This window comes from Struthio camelus, chromosome 1, assembly GCF_040807025.1.
Source record: "Struthio camelus isolate bStrCam1 chromosome 1, bStrCam1.hap1, whole genome shotgun sequence".
Classification (NCBI taxonomy): domain Eukaryota; kingdom Metazoa; phylum Chordata; class Aves; order Struthioniformes; family Struthionidae; genus Struthio; species Struthio camelus.
Genome location: NC_090942.1, coordinates 45,644,511 through 45,663,938, shown reverse-complemented (window position 1 = coordinate 45,663,938; position 19,428 = coordinate 45,644,511). Strand labels below are relative to the sequence as shown.

Sequence of the window (19,428 nt, the reverse complement as noted above, 5' to 3'; positions counted from 1 at the left end):
TCACAAAAACCTTAAAATTTAACACCTTAAAGGTACTTGACAAATACATACATAAGTGTGTATTTACATATATGTATGTGTGTATATGTATATATACATACATACCATCATGGACATTTGATTTTCATACATAAAGATAAATGATAATATAATTATTCCTTAGTTTTCCTAAACCTGAAACTAAACTAAATATATAGCTAAAGCAATTGACCTGCATTAATCTGATTACAGATAAGGCAACTGCAGTTTAGTCACAGTTGATAATTAGTTTGAACGAAACAAAAGTTCAATATCCAGGAACTATGTATGAAAAGTTAGAGCTATATTTTCCCTAAGTACATCTGTTATATTTTCCTAAGCAAATGTTATCAGCTACATTGTAATATAGCCTCTTGATGTGATGAGATCCTTATACAGTCCCTCACACTCATCTTTCAAATGTACTTTTCTGAATAACTTAAGAGCATCAGCAAGTTATGTCACCGTAATATCTGCTTCTTCCTCCAGATTGTTTTGAGTCTCTGGAGCAATGAACTCTAACACAGATCCCTGTGGGCATTCACTATCAACCTCCTTCCAATGATAATGCAAAAATTATGGCCACAAATCAGTACAACATAAACATTATATATATATATGATATACAATATAAACATTATAAACAATAGAATTCACCTAATCTAATTTCATATGTTTAAAAATTTGGTATCAAGACAAAGGATGTTGTGAAGAGTTCTCAACAGCCTATTAAGGGAAAAGGGCACCTTCAAAGGGGTGATTCATCTCTTCTTAAGACAGCTGTCTTAGTTATACATGCTACTATAGGTAGGATCTCTCTCTTCACTGACTATAGAAGGACTCTAGACAGGTGTATTCTATACATCCACATTTTAGACGGAACAAGTTAGGGTCTCTGCACTATTAAAAGTAAGTATTAGTATTTATTATTACCATCACTTTTTTGCTGACAAACACCTTTTAAATATTAAAGAATAATTTTTTATGAGAATAAACGTGCATTAAAAGTGCATTGTGTGCTCAAAACTGTTATTTACTTGTCAGATGAAAGAGAAATTTTAAAGTTTGATTCATGTTAAGTACAAAAAAACACAAACCTGCTTCAAAAGTGGAGACAATTACTGGAGAACTAGCCTTGCCTTCAACGGGTGCAGCATTAACATCTCCCGTAAAGGCAATGATTATTACAGAATACCTTGTAAATGCTTTTAAATCAGAAATTTCTAAGGCTTTACCCTCATCATTTGTCTTCAGAAATTGAGCTTTATAATTGTCATTATCTACCTGTAAAATAAGCAAATACAAAAGCATTGCAAGACATCAAACAGCCAAGACCAGAATCTTATTATTTGAACACTATACATAACTTATACATAACTTCCCACTTTTCAATGAATTTACCTAAGAAGATACACAAGAAGTCTCTACCTAACAAGACCAGAAAGATTCACAGAGGAATAAACTCCCACCCCACCCATTTACTGCCTCTTTTGTACTTCATGTAATACATGATTAAGGATATGAGCTGTTTTCTGGGCGCTATCTTCCACCAAGCAAGTGAGAACTAGAGACTATGCCGCAGAGCTGTAGCGGTCTGAAATGGGAATTCATCTAGGCAGAGATTCAAAACATGAGCAGCTACATAGCAGCAAATGGTCTGAAGCACAAAAATGAAAAGAAAATTGAGTAGGAATTTCTAACGTGATGTCACTGCAGAGACAGCAGTTCCTGCTTGGATATATAAACAGCAGCACTATTTCTAAGACAGTGGGGAGGGAGTACTTATTTTACTAGAAAAGCTGAAAAGCAGAAATAATTGAGGTTCAATCTAGAAAAGAGGCAATGGTGGAAGACATAATAATAGCTTCAACATGTAAAAAGGTATCTTACTAAATTGAAGATAATCCATTGTTCATGGTGTTCATGCAAATGCAAATAGGAATGGCAGTCTTCGCACCAAAATAGATTTGGATTAAACATGACAAAAGCTGTAGCTATATAACTAAATACATAACTAAAAATATATCTACAAGGTTAGTTATAACCTAGAACAACCTATCTAGGGATGTGGAGGAATTTTCAGCACCGGATATTTTCAAGAACAGGCTAGAGAATCATCTGTCAGGAAGACAGGTATGCTGGTTTCTGTGTCAGAGCAAGGGTATGGACCAGACGACTTCCTGAGATCCCTATCATTCTTACATCTCAAATAATCTGTAGTTCTGTAGAAAAATCTACAGAGTTGGCCTTTACATCCAATAAATCACTTCCGACATTAGCTTAAAAAAGGACAAAAAGGGAAAACAGGAGCTTTTCTAGGTTATGATCAGGCAGCATTTTACAACACTGTTTTTATGTCTGCTCCCACTACTTTGGTTAATGATGTTTTCATTATTGTTTCTTCACTGTGTAATTTGAAAAGAGGATTAGGTAGCTGTTCAGTAGTTTTCCCACTGGATGAAATCTATATTAAATACAGCTGCTAAAACATCAGAATAGTTCAAGCATACCTTTTATTTGACAGATATGCATCTGTCCCCACTGAGAATTAACCTGAACTAAACTTTCTGATGGACTAAACAGACACTCATTTCCTGGGATGGCCATCAAGAGCTGAAATACTTCTTCCTATCTGACTATCAAAAACATGGCTTATAAATATTCATACAAAAGCTAAAATATGATCACAACCCCGCATCTTTAAATTTATTTATATGCATTTTTATGGTTCAGTTTCATCTCCATTACTCATTTTCAGTAATATTTTATTCATGTCTACTCTTTATTATAGTAGGCAAGGAGATAAACTAAAATATGACTTGAGGGAATAATAATGGCAGAGTACTTTTTAGTTTTTCTGACCTTTGTAATTGTAAGAAACAGCCTAGCAATTTAAATAGAGCACTAATACATTCACTAATGGATACTAATTACTGCCATTTACAAATAAAGATGTGACAGAGAAGGAATCTGAAGTTATTCTGTTCTGTGAGCCTATTTTCATAAATCCTTAAAGATACTCAGTTAAGAACTAAAATGACTAAAGTTGCATATACAGAATGTTTGCGGAATTCGGAGTATTCATACAAATCTTCGCACAGGGACAAAATATACACTCAATTTTTCACTGCAAAAAGATTGTGACAGTTTTACTGGCCTTTAAGTAAAAATAGATTTGTATACTAAGACAATTTTCTACAGAACTGACGCTGGTATTTACCGAACATTAGAAATACAACATCTGATTACAAGGAATCCCTAAATGTAAAGCTAGATACTTGAAATGTATTTGGAAAAAAAAAAAAAGAAAAAAAATGCATAACAGCAATAACAAAGCCCTCTAGATAGAGAGTTTAAAACAGGTTTTAAAATTCATTTTGAATGCTTACAGGTTCATATAAAAATTCAGTAATCCATCTTACTTTAGGAATATTATAATAACATATTAATAAGGAATTTATAACTTTCTCATAGTGTAGAATCAGATGACATCCTGTTGATAATTTAGGGATTACCAGACAGAGAGGAAATTGCTTAAGTAGAAATTGATGAAATACTGCACACAAAAAATAAGCTTTGAAAATTTTATTTGAAAGTTTTGTCAAAAGTATGAAAAAAAATCACTTTCTATTAATGCACTATAATGATGTTTAGTAAAAAGTGATAGGAAATTTTCACAAGTAAAAAAGTCTTCTCTAATTTTCGTAAAGGAGGAATACACATTGCTTTCTCGTTTCCAGTGACCTACCCAAGATTCCAACGGGACAAGGAATAGTTCCTTTCCTGTTAGTATCTCCCTTAGTATTGTACATCCTTCCTTCTCTCATACATACGATGTGATGAGTATGTTCAGAATTGTACAGACTGCACTGTACATTTTGTAGAATGTATTTAGAGGAAGTGAAAATGGCAGGAGCGCACATTACTTTCTTGTAACTTTATTGTGGAGCTTGAAATATTTGGTATATTTTTTATTGATCTCCTCCTTAAAAATTTTGATTGCAAAGAATCTAGGCATTAATATTTTAGCATGTCTTATAACTTGTGTAGAAACATTGAAAATACATACATAAAAGATTTATCCTCTCCTCAGGATATAAAGTCTTGAAATAATTCTAAGTATCCTTTCAATTTTTTCCCATTACCTAATAGACTGATTCAGAATTTTTGAAGCTGCAAGCAGCAACTTTTCCTAGGTAAAGTCTGGTGAAGAGCTTCCCATTTTCACTGATAGCCCAATCTCTGTAATTCCTGGATGAACAGGGAACCTACATCCTACTTAAAAAAAAATTCTCATGTGCACAGACTTAAGAAACAGTTTCCTATCTTGCCACAGGGCAGGAAGTGACTTGGGGTTTATTTAGGGTTCTTTTAAGCAGCATTTTAAGAAGTAGTAAATGAGATGAAAAGAGGAAGACCTCTAGAGCTTATCTATTGTGTCAAACTTTTTCTTGCTTACGGTGATCAAGGACAAAGAAGTTATTATTGCTATGCTAACAAGACATAGCTAATTTAATGGATAGAGAACCAAGTGGAAAGTGGGAAATCTAGTTTGAGTTTAAATTTTGCCCTCTGATGTGCTCTGTAACTTTGTAAAGTCACTTCCTTTTGCGAGCCTCTCCATCCTCATTTTTAAAATTCAGACAATGACAATTTTACTCCTTCGAAGAAAAAAATATTTTGCAATTATTATTGTTATTGGTAAACAGCATCACTATTGTTGGAAGGAGGTACATCCACCTCCACAAAGCTTAGTTACTGTTTTCCTGAATAAATTCATAGCTATACTCCTTTTCTGAAAGACCTCTTAGTAGTACAGATTCTTTAACAGTAAATAATTAAGTTATTTTCTGTTAAGAATTTATCAAATACATTTACTTGTTACATGCAGAATCATCAGTTTAAGTCATTTTAAGCCATCAGTTTAAGCCATTTTAGTCATATGGCTGTTTATATCTGTTCTGCAATTTCTATAAAACAATCTGCTGTGGTTTTTATATCACCAAAAATCTGTACTATTATATCAACAATAAAACAGAGCTGCCTTACTGAGGTTATGTCTATGAGGTAGCATGTCGGTCCAGTAACGATGACAGGTTCAGTCCAGCTGATATTAATACTGTGAGGAGACGTAGCTAATACAGCCACATTTTCTGGAGGACCATCTGGAGCTACGGAAAAAAATATGTAAGTGAATCACAGCCAAAGCAGTTCACAACAAATAACATGGTATTTTTAGTGGCCAGTAGAGATTATTTTTCAATTTGAAAACAAAACTTTTTCATGCATTTACCATTATACACCGTTTAAAGAATTATAACAATTTTTAGTTCTCACTTACAAAGCACATAGTGAGCTTTAGAAATACATCTTTCATTACAACTACCATGACTTTCATAGAGGATGTGTACACATTGCCTACAATTTCACTGTAAATTGAATTAATAAGTCTTTTAATTACAAATTAGTTACACGTATTTTACACGACACAAGTAAAATATACACACACCTATTTGCACAAACAGACATGTCATATATAGGCGATATGGGAGACAGTATATAACCAATGCATCATGCAAAGCACAATAAAGAATGAAAACATAGTCTGCACGTTGGAAATAATTTCCAACTATGTTGGAAAGTACTAGTACAAATACTCTTTTATAGAGAAAATATTTTTTTTCTAGGCTTTGTTTCCACTTATACTTAACATGTTATGAAACTCTAGAAAACACACAAAAAATTCTAGAAGCTGTCAGAAGACAAGAACGATCACTATTAAGAAATTACGTTTTCCTAATATTTCCTTTTATCAAGGTGATATGTGAAATAACCTAGTTATTTCCTATTCTAAGACACTGGAAAATCCTGAAATCGTATGACAACACAGCAAGTTACAGTAAGTGGTATTGCTCTTTAATAATGGCCATAGTAAATTTGGGGAAAACAAAATTTGGAATAGAAAAGAGAATAGATTTGTACATAATGCCTGAACTTGGCTCCATAATGCCTTTTTTGTCTACTACAAAAAGGACAACCGTGAGTGCTTAATAAATATCAGTGAACAGCCTGTTATAAGAATATGATACAGGTGATCATATCATCCTACTTAGAAGTGACAGTCTCTTTACTCAGATACAATTTATGGATGAACATGTACTTTTTCACCATTAATCATTAGATCAGAGAGCTTTAGCTCTCTCCCTAAACATCAGCAAGTACAGTATATGCTCTACCACATCTTGTGACATGGTTGCAACTGCACAGCCCCCTCTGCGCTCTAATGTAGATCAGATTCACCATAATCAATGCTACTGATAGGAGGGAAACTGGAATGTATACAAGGTTACTTTGTTTAGGCAGAAAATGAGTTATGAAAAGAAAAAATGACACTGGAGAATGTATGCAACTACCGAAATTATGAGTGAAAGATTCATGAGGGGCGATTTTAACATTTTACACCATGAAGGATGGGTCTGCATGGTTGCAGGATAAAAATGAGAAGATTTGGGGATAGAGAAGGGGCTGTAGAGAGTTTGGGATATAGGAGGTAGATTGAGCTGCTGGGATTAGCAGGAATATATTTGACTTTGTAGGGAGCATCAGCTTCAACCACTGGAAGCAGTCCCCCCAAATACTGAATAGCACGGAAAAACTAATTGAAAACTGTAACTGAGTGAAATATGAAAGCACATGAGGGGCTGTGAAAGGAAGGGACTGCCCAGAGAAGGCTGTTTGTGGAGTGGGGAGCTAGCACAGACACAGCAAAATACAAAGGCAAGTACGTTCCCCTAAAGACTGGAATTAGTGCAAATTAAACTTATTTTATAGGTTAATCTATATCAGACTTCTTGTTCAACCAGTGTTTTTTAATGTAAAAAATGCTTTCAGTAACTAAGGCATTGGGGTTACCTGTATCTCCAATCGAAATTTCTGAAAAGTGTAAAACAGTATATAACTTTGGTTTTCAAGCCTTCGTTTCCAAATCCTAAAATTGTGAGATTGGGAAGACAATTGTCCACTACTTTTTAATAGAATTAATGGAGACATTTAATTTCCTAAAATTTGTTCAGAAGCCAACCTAAGTTTATTCATTATGCTGTGAAATTGAAAGCATAATCTAATCTACAGATTATCCAGCTGAAAGTTATCCGATTACCAGATGCAGTTTCTATCTGATATATATTTTCAGATCTCCACAATGAAATTCTGAGTATACTATACTGAAGATACTTATCTGAAATACATCTGAACATTAACACTTGCTTTATTTTCATCATTATAAGTTCAATATCAGACTTTAACTGAATGACACAAAAAATTAGGAATAATTTCTGAAATAACCTGCATCATTCAAAAGAGAGCTGGAAAATGAAATGTGTCTAAAATGCCTGATGTCTTACAAAACAATTTCTTTTTAAAAACTGTTTTTACCTCAGTGAGTAACTGCCACATTCTGATTTAGGTTTATTTGTGAAATGAGTCCAGTCAATATGAGGCCATGATATCACTATACCCTCTCTCTAATAAATCACAGCAATTTACTCAGTAGAAACGACCTAGTCTTATTCTCTCATTCCCCCATAATCCAATCACTTCCTCTCATAAGCACTTTTCTCCTGGTTTTCACAATAATGCATTTTCTGTAACTAATAACCATCATTTCCTGATTATCATGCTTCTATCCTTGCACAGGAATGTGGGTCTTATGGAGGTCAGGGTCATCTTTCCCATCCATCTGTGTCCTGATGCTAAGGCAGCAGTTAAGTGTGTTAGCTGGAAGGTAAGTCTGGATAGCCCATCATTTAGCATAATCCTCAAAAATAAGACTGAATATTCCAGCCTTCTAACGGAAATTCATGCTTGCCAGTTTGGTTAAGATCAGCCCTTTTTAGTTTCTGCCAGCAAAAATACAGCATTAGGCTCAGTTATTTCATTTTATAGTCATCTAGGCTACTTCCAGCTATATTTAAACATATATATCTTATACTGGGTCATATTTACCCTCCAATATTTAGCTCCGAGAGAACAAAAGGAACAAATAAAATCATGTTTTCTCAGGTAAAATCTCCCAGAAGAAAGGGCATAAAGCCAGACATGCAATATTATGTCTTTTCATCATACAGAAGCATTTATTTAAGTACACCAAGCAACTGGCTAACAGCAGGTATTGGGAAAGAAGGTGCTGAAAAGAGAAGCAGAACTGTCTGCCCCCTGCATCTATGTCCTAGTCTTATGGGATGTTCCAACATCTGGGATTTTTCTTCGTATCCTGGTATATCCTGGCACTAGGAGACTTGGCAGTTTACCAAAAAACACTGCCTTGTGTAACTGTAAAAGATTCAAAATGAGGTCAGTGATCTCACTGCCATTCCTTTTCCACCTAACACTGACCCTCTAGGTGATTTTTTTTTTAGAAATCATGAGTTAGGCCAATCTTATTCTCCTTATCAATGTAGAAGTGAAATCAGTGTAGGTGCAGGTGTAAGAGAATAAAATTTCCGTAGCTATGGAAAACATACTTCACTGTCGCACAGCACCGTGATCTCCTATACTGGTAACTATGTAAATCTAGGTCGTGCTGAAAATACTTCATCTTGCAAAGTAGATTTGGCTTTTGGATAATCCATCAGCTAAGCAATAACAGTGCCATCAAACTATTTTATGAGACAGTAGGACAATTCCTGGGAGAATAATCTGCAAGACAGAAGGCTGATTGGTTTATCTGCATATGAGAACTGGACTGTACTGAATAACCTATAACCTGTTTCACTGAGTAACACTATAACCTCTTCCAGTACAGAGCACAGCCATTTTTTTTTGTGCATGAAAATGCGTTAAAGAACCTTAAAAATAATTTCTATAGTCTTAGAAGCTAGACGAGTAAAATTTAACTTTGCAGCGAACAACTGGAATGATGGTAACATTAACTAACATCCTCACCTTAGTCACTGAATATTCAGAATTTATTAGGTATTGCTGCTTTACAGCAAACATGCAAATATTCAGCACTTGTAAATGAAAAGAATATTTAGGGAGTTTTTAATGTTTTTTGTTTGTTTGTTTTGTTAAAGTTTCATATGTGTATATTCTAAGAACTGAGTGTAGTAGTTTTCAGCTTAAATGTAACTACCTGAATATATTAACTGTAGCATTTTCTTCAGGCTGGAGAAAAACAAAAATTCCTGAGAACCCAATTATTTCTGAAGAAAATGATTTTAGTATTATTTCATAACCAAGGTAATTTTATTTTTGGCAGAAGCAGTGTCTTACAGAGGCATTTCTTGAAAATCAGAGACAGCGGCTAACTCCTGCCCTCAAATCTGCAAACACAGCTCCCATTGATTTTATGGGCTAAGTACTCAGGCTGTTTTACATAGCAGCTAAACACCCTTAAGCCCTAACAGACCATGTATATTGGCTGTGTACCAGCAGGCTAATCCAGAGGATGCTTGGCCCAGTCCACCAGGGAAAGGAGAGGGGGATCCACACCTGTTTGTTGGATACAGTTTACAAAGCTGCCTGGAGTGCCAGATCAATTTTTGTGCATCCTGAGCTTCTCATCTCCGCTACAGGCAGTAACCTTTGCAAAAGAGAGAGGGGAACTAAGATTTTTTAATTCTATTTAATAATATTTTTAAAGACCAGTCTGTGGGACATACAAGGTCAGGTAGCTAGAGTCCGGCCTTTGCCAAAGATCAACCATTGCTCATGGCGTTCTTATACTGCTGAACTATGTTTCTGCAGCCAGCTGCCTAACCAGCTGTGACATGTCATATTCCTCTTTTTCCCTCCTCAGCTGATATCCTATGACCAGCTATGATATCTGGGATATTGCCCATGCTTCCTTGACTCCATTTCAGTGTTCCACACACAACTCCTCTCTCAGTGTGTCACTGATGTTCAGAGGGATTTCATTGCTGCCCTCTGCCCCTTCATTGCCCACCTTCTCCACCACAAAGGCCTGTGGCTTCACACATTTGGGCTGAGAAGAACTGGTGGCACATTTTTAACTTCTATTCCTCTATTGTTTTTTAAAATAGCTAATAGAGCATATAAGATCTACTGCTGAAGACGACAACGTGTAGGCACGGAAACAGTTTGGCCAGTCCCATACAACTTTTCTGCTTTTAATTTCCACCTCCTCAGTGGAACTGATAGGAAACTAGCTCTCTCTTAAATCAGGTTATCACTGTCCAGAAAGAAAATCATAAAAATCATCTTATCTTTATGTGATTTTATGTGTTTTAATTGTCTACCTCGTTGTCCAGTTTTAAGCTTTAGCATTCCTATACTCAGCAACAATTTTGGAAAAAAAAGCACTTGCATTTCTCAGCAGCTGAGACTTATCTATCCAACGGTAAGACATCTCCCCAGAGCTGCTGGCTTACACGTTGCATAACTTTTTTTTAGCTATTCTTGGACCACTGGGGTTGTATGTTTCTTGGAGATTTTTGATTTTTTTTTTTTACTTTCAATTAAAATATTGCATTAACTTATGGACAAAACAATCCCATAAAAAACACTGGACAGAGAAAGTAAGCACACCAGAGAATGACTCCATATTAGCTTATTCTAGACCTTTTCTGTCTCAAGCACCGCTTCTATATTTTACATGAAAGCTAGCTATTGTGATGTTCACCACCACAGTGTCCCAATCTCTTTGCCTTCTGGGGCTTACAATCTCTGCATTGCAGTTTCTCATCTGTAAATGGAAATGACAGTAGTTCCTTATCCACCAGAAAAACTGTGAGGTATTTAAGCATAGATGGACCTATTAATGTACACAGAACGCACAGAAACTACTATAATGAAAATTGTATAAAACCCTCCTGAATTCACATTGCATGATTGTAAAAACTTGCATGGAACAGAAAAAATATGGGGACCACTGAATAGTCCTTGGTACACAATCATTTAAGTCCTCAGCACCTCTGCTAAGATTGTCTATTTACTTTGGACGAGGAAATGAGTGAAAGATTTAGATACGGGTAAATCTCTGATTTAGATATGCCACTCATGGTGGTTCTCAGTTGTTCCACACAGTCCAAATGGTAGATCTCAGATGTGCTTTGACCTGATCTCAGATGTGCTTTGACCTAGGCTGGACGCAAAATGGTAGGAAAGGTTACTTGCCCATTGCCAACTGCCTAAATGCTTTGTTTCATGTCCCCTTCCTCAAATATCTCGTGATAACTTATGACTAACTCTCCTCTTACTTGCAAACTGAAATCCTCAACTAAGCAATGATACTGCTAGTATTTCTAGGTGATACATGACTGCTCTGATTTGCAATTTCTTTAGGCAGACAGGGTATTGAAAAGAAATCTTAATTCCTCAGCTGGAAGCTATGGTTCGCATTATACTGTCAGGAAAGTGCTACGACATATTTTTAATCAAAGAATAATAAAAAGTCTACTTTTCATTGATACATCCCCATATGTGAAGATGAACTGGAAATTGCATATCAACCCTGAGTAGCCAAAATTCACACTTACCAATTCTAGATGTGGACTAGGGCTGAGAAATGAAATTGCGGTTGTGTAAGCAGTAAATATAGGATAGCAACCAAAAGGCATTAAAATCTGAAGTAGTGTGAATTATGCGTATCTCCTATAGAATTATGATATTTTATACCTGAAGAGCTACAGTAAATCCTTATTAATTTCACCACTGTTACAGGTCTATGAAGAAATTACTTCTACCAGCTGTTCTTACTTATTTAGGTGGACATTACATTGTTATAGCAATATGACATATGACAAACATCCTTACTTACAGCCAGGAAGTGTTTGTGTAGAAATCCAAGGTGAAGAGCTGCCATAACCAACATTTGTACTGGCAGCAACAGCAAATCTGTACCATCTGTATTTTTTTAGTCCATAAACTGTCCCTTCTATCTGGTCATCCACAGCATTTTCATATAAATACTGATGCATCTCGTATTCAATACATTCCTTAGTTTCCCAGTCACTGCAGTGGATAGACTGTAGCTGTGTGGTAATCCTGTAGTTCTGAAAGTAGCCAAGGATAGATTTCGGTGCTCTCCAATTCAAGGTCACACTTGTTGATTGTACATTGGAAAAACCAATATCCCTGGGAACACTGGGAACTACAAATTAAAACACTTTTAAAATTTGAAGTTCTCTTCATTTGAATAAAAACCAGTTTCCACTATAACCCATTTATCCAGTGTTTAAAAAATATTTTAAATAAGCATGTCTAAAGAGCAGGATTCATTTTCATATGGTCAATAAGGAATAATTCCATTGCTGTAAATCACACCATATATCTATAGTTGGCAAACATTTACTATAGCTTTTGAAATAAAGAAAAATAGTTTTAGGTGTGGCATGTAGGGGCAGCCTTGAGAGGTGTGACATTGCTGTTGCTACATTTGTGGCTATGTCTCAACTGGGGGAGGGAATATTAAGCAAAGTTATTTTTGGTCTATCCACTGCATCTTTTACTGCTGTTGCTAACTGGGATTCCTCACCTCTCACTTAGAAATACTCATTTGTCTCCCTCTCTCTCGGTAACATATGCAATCCTCAGGCAACACCCCAAGGTTTCATAAGTGTTCTGACTCACCTTCTGAATAGAAAGTTTCAATAAATATAATATGTTTGTGTATACTTATATAAATGTAGCTAAGTGTTTTGCAAACAGTTAAGTAAACAAGAAATCAAAGGAAAGAAAGCAAGAAGAGCTCAATAATATGGTAATACAAGGCAAAAAATAATTTCCCATAAATTTTATTTCCATGTATTTATACGCATATGTCTATGTGCATAAATGTGTGTGTGTCTCTTTGCATAATTTAAGTGTGCAATGCGTTTTTGTGTGTATACACAGATTTATATTCATGTGCATGGAGACAGAAGCAGTACGTGGATACACATACACATGTGTGCACATACACACATGCATACAGATATCCATATCCATATTAAGCCAATACTGTGCTTCCAGCTCTCACAGACTGGATGCAACATATGGTTTTGTACTAGATCATACAGTCATACAGCAAGCTAATATTATCTCTAAGAGTCTCTGTAAGATAATACTAATACTCTCTGTGGCAAAAACTACAGAGAAATCAGCTCAGAAATCATTTTGTGCACTTAACTTTAAAGAGTGCTTCTGGATCTTTGGGGGAAGAAGTATCACTGGTAAAAAGAAACCACATGATACATCCTTAAACCGAAACTGAAGAAGCCCCACGGCTGACATAAAAAATAAAAGGATCCCAGGCCAGCGTGTCTGGGAAAGAAAAAAAAAAAAGTCTTCCTTTTTTTTTTTTTTTTTTGCAGCCTTATGGGAATATCTGATCTCTTCTTTCATCTGCAACAATTTGTTTATAAAACATCATCATAATATAACAAGCAGAAGTCTATCCACTAAACATTAATACTTAACAGGATGGAGACACGTATGCAGTGTCAAACCAAGGTGTGACGATGAAAAGCTTGAGAAAAAGGCACACAAACCTCTCACTTCCAATGAGCCCACAGGAGCTGGAGCTGAAGCTGGCAGCACAGGGCTCAGACACAGGAACTGTGGGCACTACCTCCCTCCTCCCGCTCTGCTCTCACACATGAGCCCACAACATCAGAGCGTACACGAGCCCTGCATGCTCCCACCCTGGCACACACTAGGCAGACACATAACAGAAGCTTACAGTCTAAGAAAAGACCCTTCTCTAAAGCCAGCTTTCGTCGTAATATCCCCTGATAACAAAATTAAAGCTATTTTGCTCTATTGTTATTCACAGGAAGAAAAGTAGTAAATTTAAACACATCAGGCAGTACCTTCTTGCTTGGTTAGAGTTTTTAAAATGTAACACCCAATTCGTTCACTATGAAAAAAAGCAGTGGGATATTTTCATAATAGTTCTATAAACTGTATTTGCTACATATGGTAACTACAGAAAGGGGCTTAGTTTGACCCTTAGTTAATGGAAAATAAAGGCGGAGAAATGTTCAATGACTAACATGAAAATTTTGTATACTTCTTTAAAAAGCCCTGTCCTCTATTAGAAGATAGGTTATTGATATTAGTTAAGACACTGCAAAGAGTATGTCTGACATACAGTTATGATAAATATAGTTACGATAAAACTTAGGTTAGCATGGGTAAAATCATTTGAGTGAAATAAAAGTTACCACCTGGTCTCACTATGAACTTGAATTAAAATAAAGTCTTCTCAGGACTCAGTATTATCTATATCAAGAATTAAAAAATTAAGAGTCCGCAGCTCCAAAGACATCAGATTAGATCAAAAATGAAGAGAACTTAACAAAATTCAAAACTCCTCCTCCTCAGCCAAAGGGGATTACTCTTTTTTGATAAGGCGTATGACCTTTCCTTCCCAGGCACATGATTCTATGAACTTTTGCTGTGATAAGAACACCAAGCATTAGAAGGTTTGTAATAAAAGTGTGAAACTATGCAACATGAGGATTGAAACAACTGGCTGTAATTTAAGTATACCCATTACTAACTTCCATCTGCTGAATACTGATTAATGTACTATACTCTGATTTAAATGAAAGTCTGGATTAAATGCTGATAAAGCACCCTACAGGAGGTCTACAGATTCCTGACTTAGGATAGGGGAAAAGACCAACATATTCTGATGCTCCCTCATCTCAGGCTTTTTAAGCAAAGCACATCTTAAAAAGTATCATTTATCCAGAAAACATTACCATAATTAAAGGTACAGACAGAAAAGAACCACAGAAATCTGTCCGAATTAACAAAGAGAACATTCAGAAACAAGGGCTTGTAATAACAAAGTAAACTGTAACTGGTTGCTTCCTGGGTTCCAAGAAGAAAGTGGAAATATATCCCTTTGCCCTCTCAAATGCACAACTGGTAGAGCAGTGGCTGGCACAACTGCAATCTCTGTACACCCATAACAAGACAGAGTAAAGAGGTCAGTCAAGGCAGAAAGAGCGTTGCCCATGCTCTAGCCAGCACAGTGGACTTTCCTGCTAGAGAAGAGTACGCTGTTCCACCAGTTTTGACATGGATGATGGTAGAAAAACAGAATTGAGAGCTAATAGTGCTGCAGTAATGACGGAAAAGACTCTTGGTCATTACACAGAACCAAAAATTATATCAGGAAAAATAACAGTGGTGTGATTTGTGTGGTTTCACACAGACAACTACAGCCTAATAAAGTTAGCCTCCTTGGGCTCTGCTTATATTTGGTGGAAAGAGATAAACTCCCTCTATGTGACTCAGGGAAGGAATTGAGGGCAGAAACATTCAAAAGCTTTTATTTCTGTTTTATGTCATCATTTTTCCAGTTCACTAAGACCCATATGGCAAAATATGTCTAATTTCTAACCTATGAAAGAAAGGGTCAGTCAGTAGAAGGCACAGGAAAACTTTCTGTATCAGTGCCTTGACAGGTGATTAAAGTGGGATCAGAGCCTTAAACATTAGTCAGTTTAAAATCTAGACCATTTCATCTCATTAGTTATACAGACACATCAGATATAAATGTAATTCTGCATTAGAACAAATGAAAAGATGTGATCTGTGTGCTGAGTAAATCAAAGACGTGGGCCCTCTGAGGCCCACAGTGAGGAGCAGTGACACCCAGTGGTGCTGTGTCTCTTGCACTTGATGACTGCGTGTTCAACGAGACAATTTCAAGACAACTATGATATTGGGTTACAGATACAAAGAGGATTACAATTACTCTAGCATGGAGAATCAGATTTCCATTCCTCGAGAATGACTAAAATTCCCCCAACCTTTTCTATTCACAGATGGTACTGATTTGAAGAAACCATTCCATGCTTCCTAGAGTAATCATGCAGCTTGTCTAAATTTTCTAAACATGACTCAACTATGATGAAGTGATCAGCATTCACATAAAAGCAATTCAAATAAAAAAACCACATTTTTGTGAATTACTCCTTCATATTAAACTGGAATTATAATAAAGAAAGACGTACGTATCTGCTCCTATAGATACATTCCTGCTTTGATACATGTCTAGCAGTAATTTTATTACTCTTCCTGGCTTCTAGGAGGCTGTAGTTAAAGGAAAGGCATATGAAAAAGCTTATATTTGGGGTTCAGTAGGATGGTAACCGTGTAGAACTGTGCTCTGGTTAGCTAGCTGGAATTCTATAGTACTAATCCCATATTTAAATCCCCCAAGAATCGTAGGTAGGTTGTCTCAAGTCTCATCATCATACACCTGACAGTCTTTCCCTATTGAATCATATTACATTTGCTATATTTCAGCTAGCTTTAGGAGTAGGGAGGATTTCAAAGACTGAAATTTTTGGTGCAACGTACTCTACAGTCTTCAATTTAGTAGCTTTTAATTCAGGTTTCTGAAAGCCAGCCAGGAAGCTGGCAGAGAAGCTAGCTGTGGAACGCTGGTAAATTCAGTTTCTGGACTGAAGGAGGAATGAGGCATTTTCAGGTTCATCCACCATTGTTCATATAATGGCCAAACTCCAAGGAAAAGTGCCTGAAGCCAGATCCACGTGGGATTTTAAGCTTCTAAAACCTATTTACGTGCCTAAACTCCCACTGAAATCGACAGGAAGTTAAGCACCTAGATAGAAGTTACTTTCACGGATCTTGGCCCCGGTTCCCTACACTCATCTGGCTGCAATGCTAATCAGTTTTTCCAAAGTCTGTTCTGAGATTATGTTTTTATTTAAGAACCTAAATGAAAGGAAATTCCTGGTGCAAAAAGCACCTGACTGTACAAACACTGAGATCAAGTTGAACTGTGCTGGTGGAACTGGTTTAAATCAAAAGAAATACTTTGTAGAAAAAATCTTATTCACCACAGCACAGATAACCTAAGGGCAGTAAAGGACACGCACAAAAAAGTCTGCTGAGAAAAGACAGAAGTTACGGCTTTCTGTAGAGACTTCTGTGGAAAGCACTGACTACAGCTGCGCAGGCCAGGAACAGAAGACAGTAATATGATATGGCATAGTTCCTAACTAAGTTAATAAAAAAAAAGTCTGCCTACAGAACAGCTGCTTGTAGCTGGAGTTTGGATTAAAAGAACAGCGGCAGCCTAGAAGTCTGTTGGGTGGTATTAAGAGCATCAATAGGAGGAAAGTAAAGAACAAAGTAGAACTGCTCATGCTGCCTTTTGTGTTCCTCACAGGACTGAGTGAAAAGATGACCACTTTTTTCCAATGGGCACCTCCACTTTGGAGCTACAAAACCAGAATCTTTGAAAGTTCCCTATTCAGAAACTCAAGATGTTTTGAGCACAATTATGATCAGATGATAATAATTTTTCACCTCCAAACCAAAAGACCTAAGAAACTTTCACATTACTAATCCTTTTAGCCACACCACTCATTCATACACAAGGCATACTCGTGTATGTTAATACAAGTTAGTATTGGCAAGCAAAATTAAACCTAGATTAAATTCAGTTTTTGTCTTGAACAAATGCTAAGTCGTGTTTTCTGTAAACGCAAGTTCTGAATGAAACTCTGTTTACTAGAAAACATACACAAATGGTAGGAACTGTCTAAACCTGTTCAAAGATTCTATGTTCAATTATAACACAGTACTAGTAGCAAGGAGGGAAAAATTACTCGGCATGTTTTAATACTATATGCAATATGCTTAGTATTTTCAGAGAAGAAAGAAAGAATGTCAAGAAAAATCTAAATTAAAAAAATTGAAAGCAGGAACAGTTTTCACTTTGATCATTCATGCTTTGAAACCCTCAAATGACTTTTTAATGGTTCTATTTTTATTCTTAACTGAATGACTATTACACTTGTCCTAGACTTTTGAGCTGAGTGAATCTGCACAGCTTTAAATGGAAAGAGTTTTTCTGAGAAGTTTTCTATCAATTTATGGCTGTTTCTCCCTTCTAAAAACTCACTCAACCCAAATGAAATTTCTTTTTAATGTGTGCATTTTCTTGGAAGTAATCCAGGCATAGCTATTCAGTCATAAAATCCAAAATCATTCATGCGTATGTACTTGCTATATTATTTTTCATATCCTGTATAATATATTTAAACACAAAGTAATATTACCACTACAAAGTCGACAGTTTTTATAACATACTCCACCCTGGCCTAAGTGGTTTACCATGACAATGGAGCTAGATTAGACACCAAACACTACTAATCTCCTCATAAATTTAATCTTCATGATTCATGCTTAATTGTACTCAGATATGAACAAATTTGCCTCAAAAGAGTCAAATAATCTTGCTAAGAATGTAGAGGTCAAACACTATGCAGTGAGACACTGAGCCAAATTCGATTTCACTTTATGTCAAAAATAAATGCATTGTCAGTGACTCAGTGCTGGCTACATATTCTGTGACTAATCTTAGAGCACCATAAATAAGAAGCTGACAACAGCTATAAAACTGTTTCCATTCCCAACCATGAATCTCCAGTTCCTAGTAGCCAGTCACCAGAAAACAATTCATGCAAACACATAGTTAAGGAAATGTTGTCCTTATAATAACTAGTTTGCTCTAAATATGACTAAGCAATAACATGTACACCAAATACTAAAACAGTAAGAAAGAGTCTGCGTAGTGTATGTGGCAAAAAATACATGCATTGTAGCATACACCTTTCACTCAGGCAAATTATCATTGAAAACATACACAAGCCACACATTGTTACAAAATAAAGTCTGTCTTTAATTCTGCTAGTACAACTCTATGTAACCTCAGCTCCTATAGACGAGCAGTCTGTCTCTCAAGCCCAGGACTAATATTACAGCCACATCTTGTTCAGGCTTTCTTCAGGTACTACTTATTAATCACCCAGCCCCAAATTTCTCTTAAATGCCAACAACTCACTTTCCCAGATGCCAGGCTTCCTTGACACTAACAGCAGCTTTTCCCCAACTGTCCAAGAAATAAGCTACCTGTGAAGCCTCCTGTTCTCATCTGTACCAGAGGGTAACATGCCTCTTATAGGCCTATCTCCAAAACTTTCAGGTTTTGAAGGAGTCCAGTTTTAATTAGGCATGAGCTTGCCTGCCTGCACACTCCTGTCCCCAGCCCAAGCCTTCCTCCTCAAGCTCAGACTCAGCGTTGGCTGTTCACAAGTTCTGATTTATAAAGAAAGACTAAAGAGAGTTACAACTGCAACTGAGGCCTCTATTTGTCCATATTTAGCATTGCAGTTAAGCTTATCACAGTATTTCTAACTGAAATTGTAAAATATGAATATGTCTCTGATATTTAAAGAAAGCTTCCTTCAAAAGTAGATTTTGATCCCTGCTGACGGACACAAACTTCTGACCAAACAGGATGGTAATGACCCAGGCAGAACTCGAAAAGCCAAGGAGAAGGAAAGCTGCAGAGCCAGCAGAGATCAGAAAATGGTAGAACTCACAGGGGCCCTGTGCCTGATGAGCAGGCCAATTTAG

General features: G+C 36.3%; 1 protein-coding gene across 1 annotated transcript in view; it reads right to left on the bottom strand.

The window, feature by feature from the left end:
* Positions 1–19,428, bottom strand: part of PTPRQ (protein tyrosine phosphatase receptor type Q) — a 136,876-nt gene that overhangs the window by 38,406 nt on the left and 79,042 nt on the right. The window contains exons 45-47 of the mRNA XM_068936374.1: positions 11,798–12,130; positions 5,068–5,189; positions 1,116–1,302 (exon numbers count right to left, since the gene is read on the bottom strand). Coding sequence (XP_068792475.1) covers positions 1,116–1,302; positions 5,068–5,189; positions 11,798–12,130 — 642 coding nt within the window. The remainder of the gene's footprint in view (positions 1–1,115; positions 1,303–5,067; positions 5,190–11,797; positions 12,131–19,428) is intronic.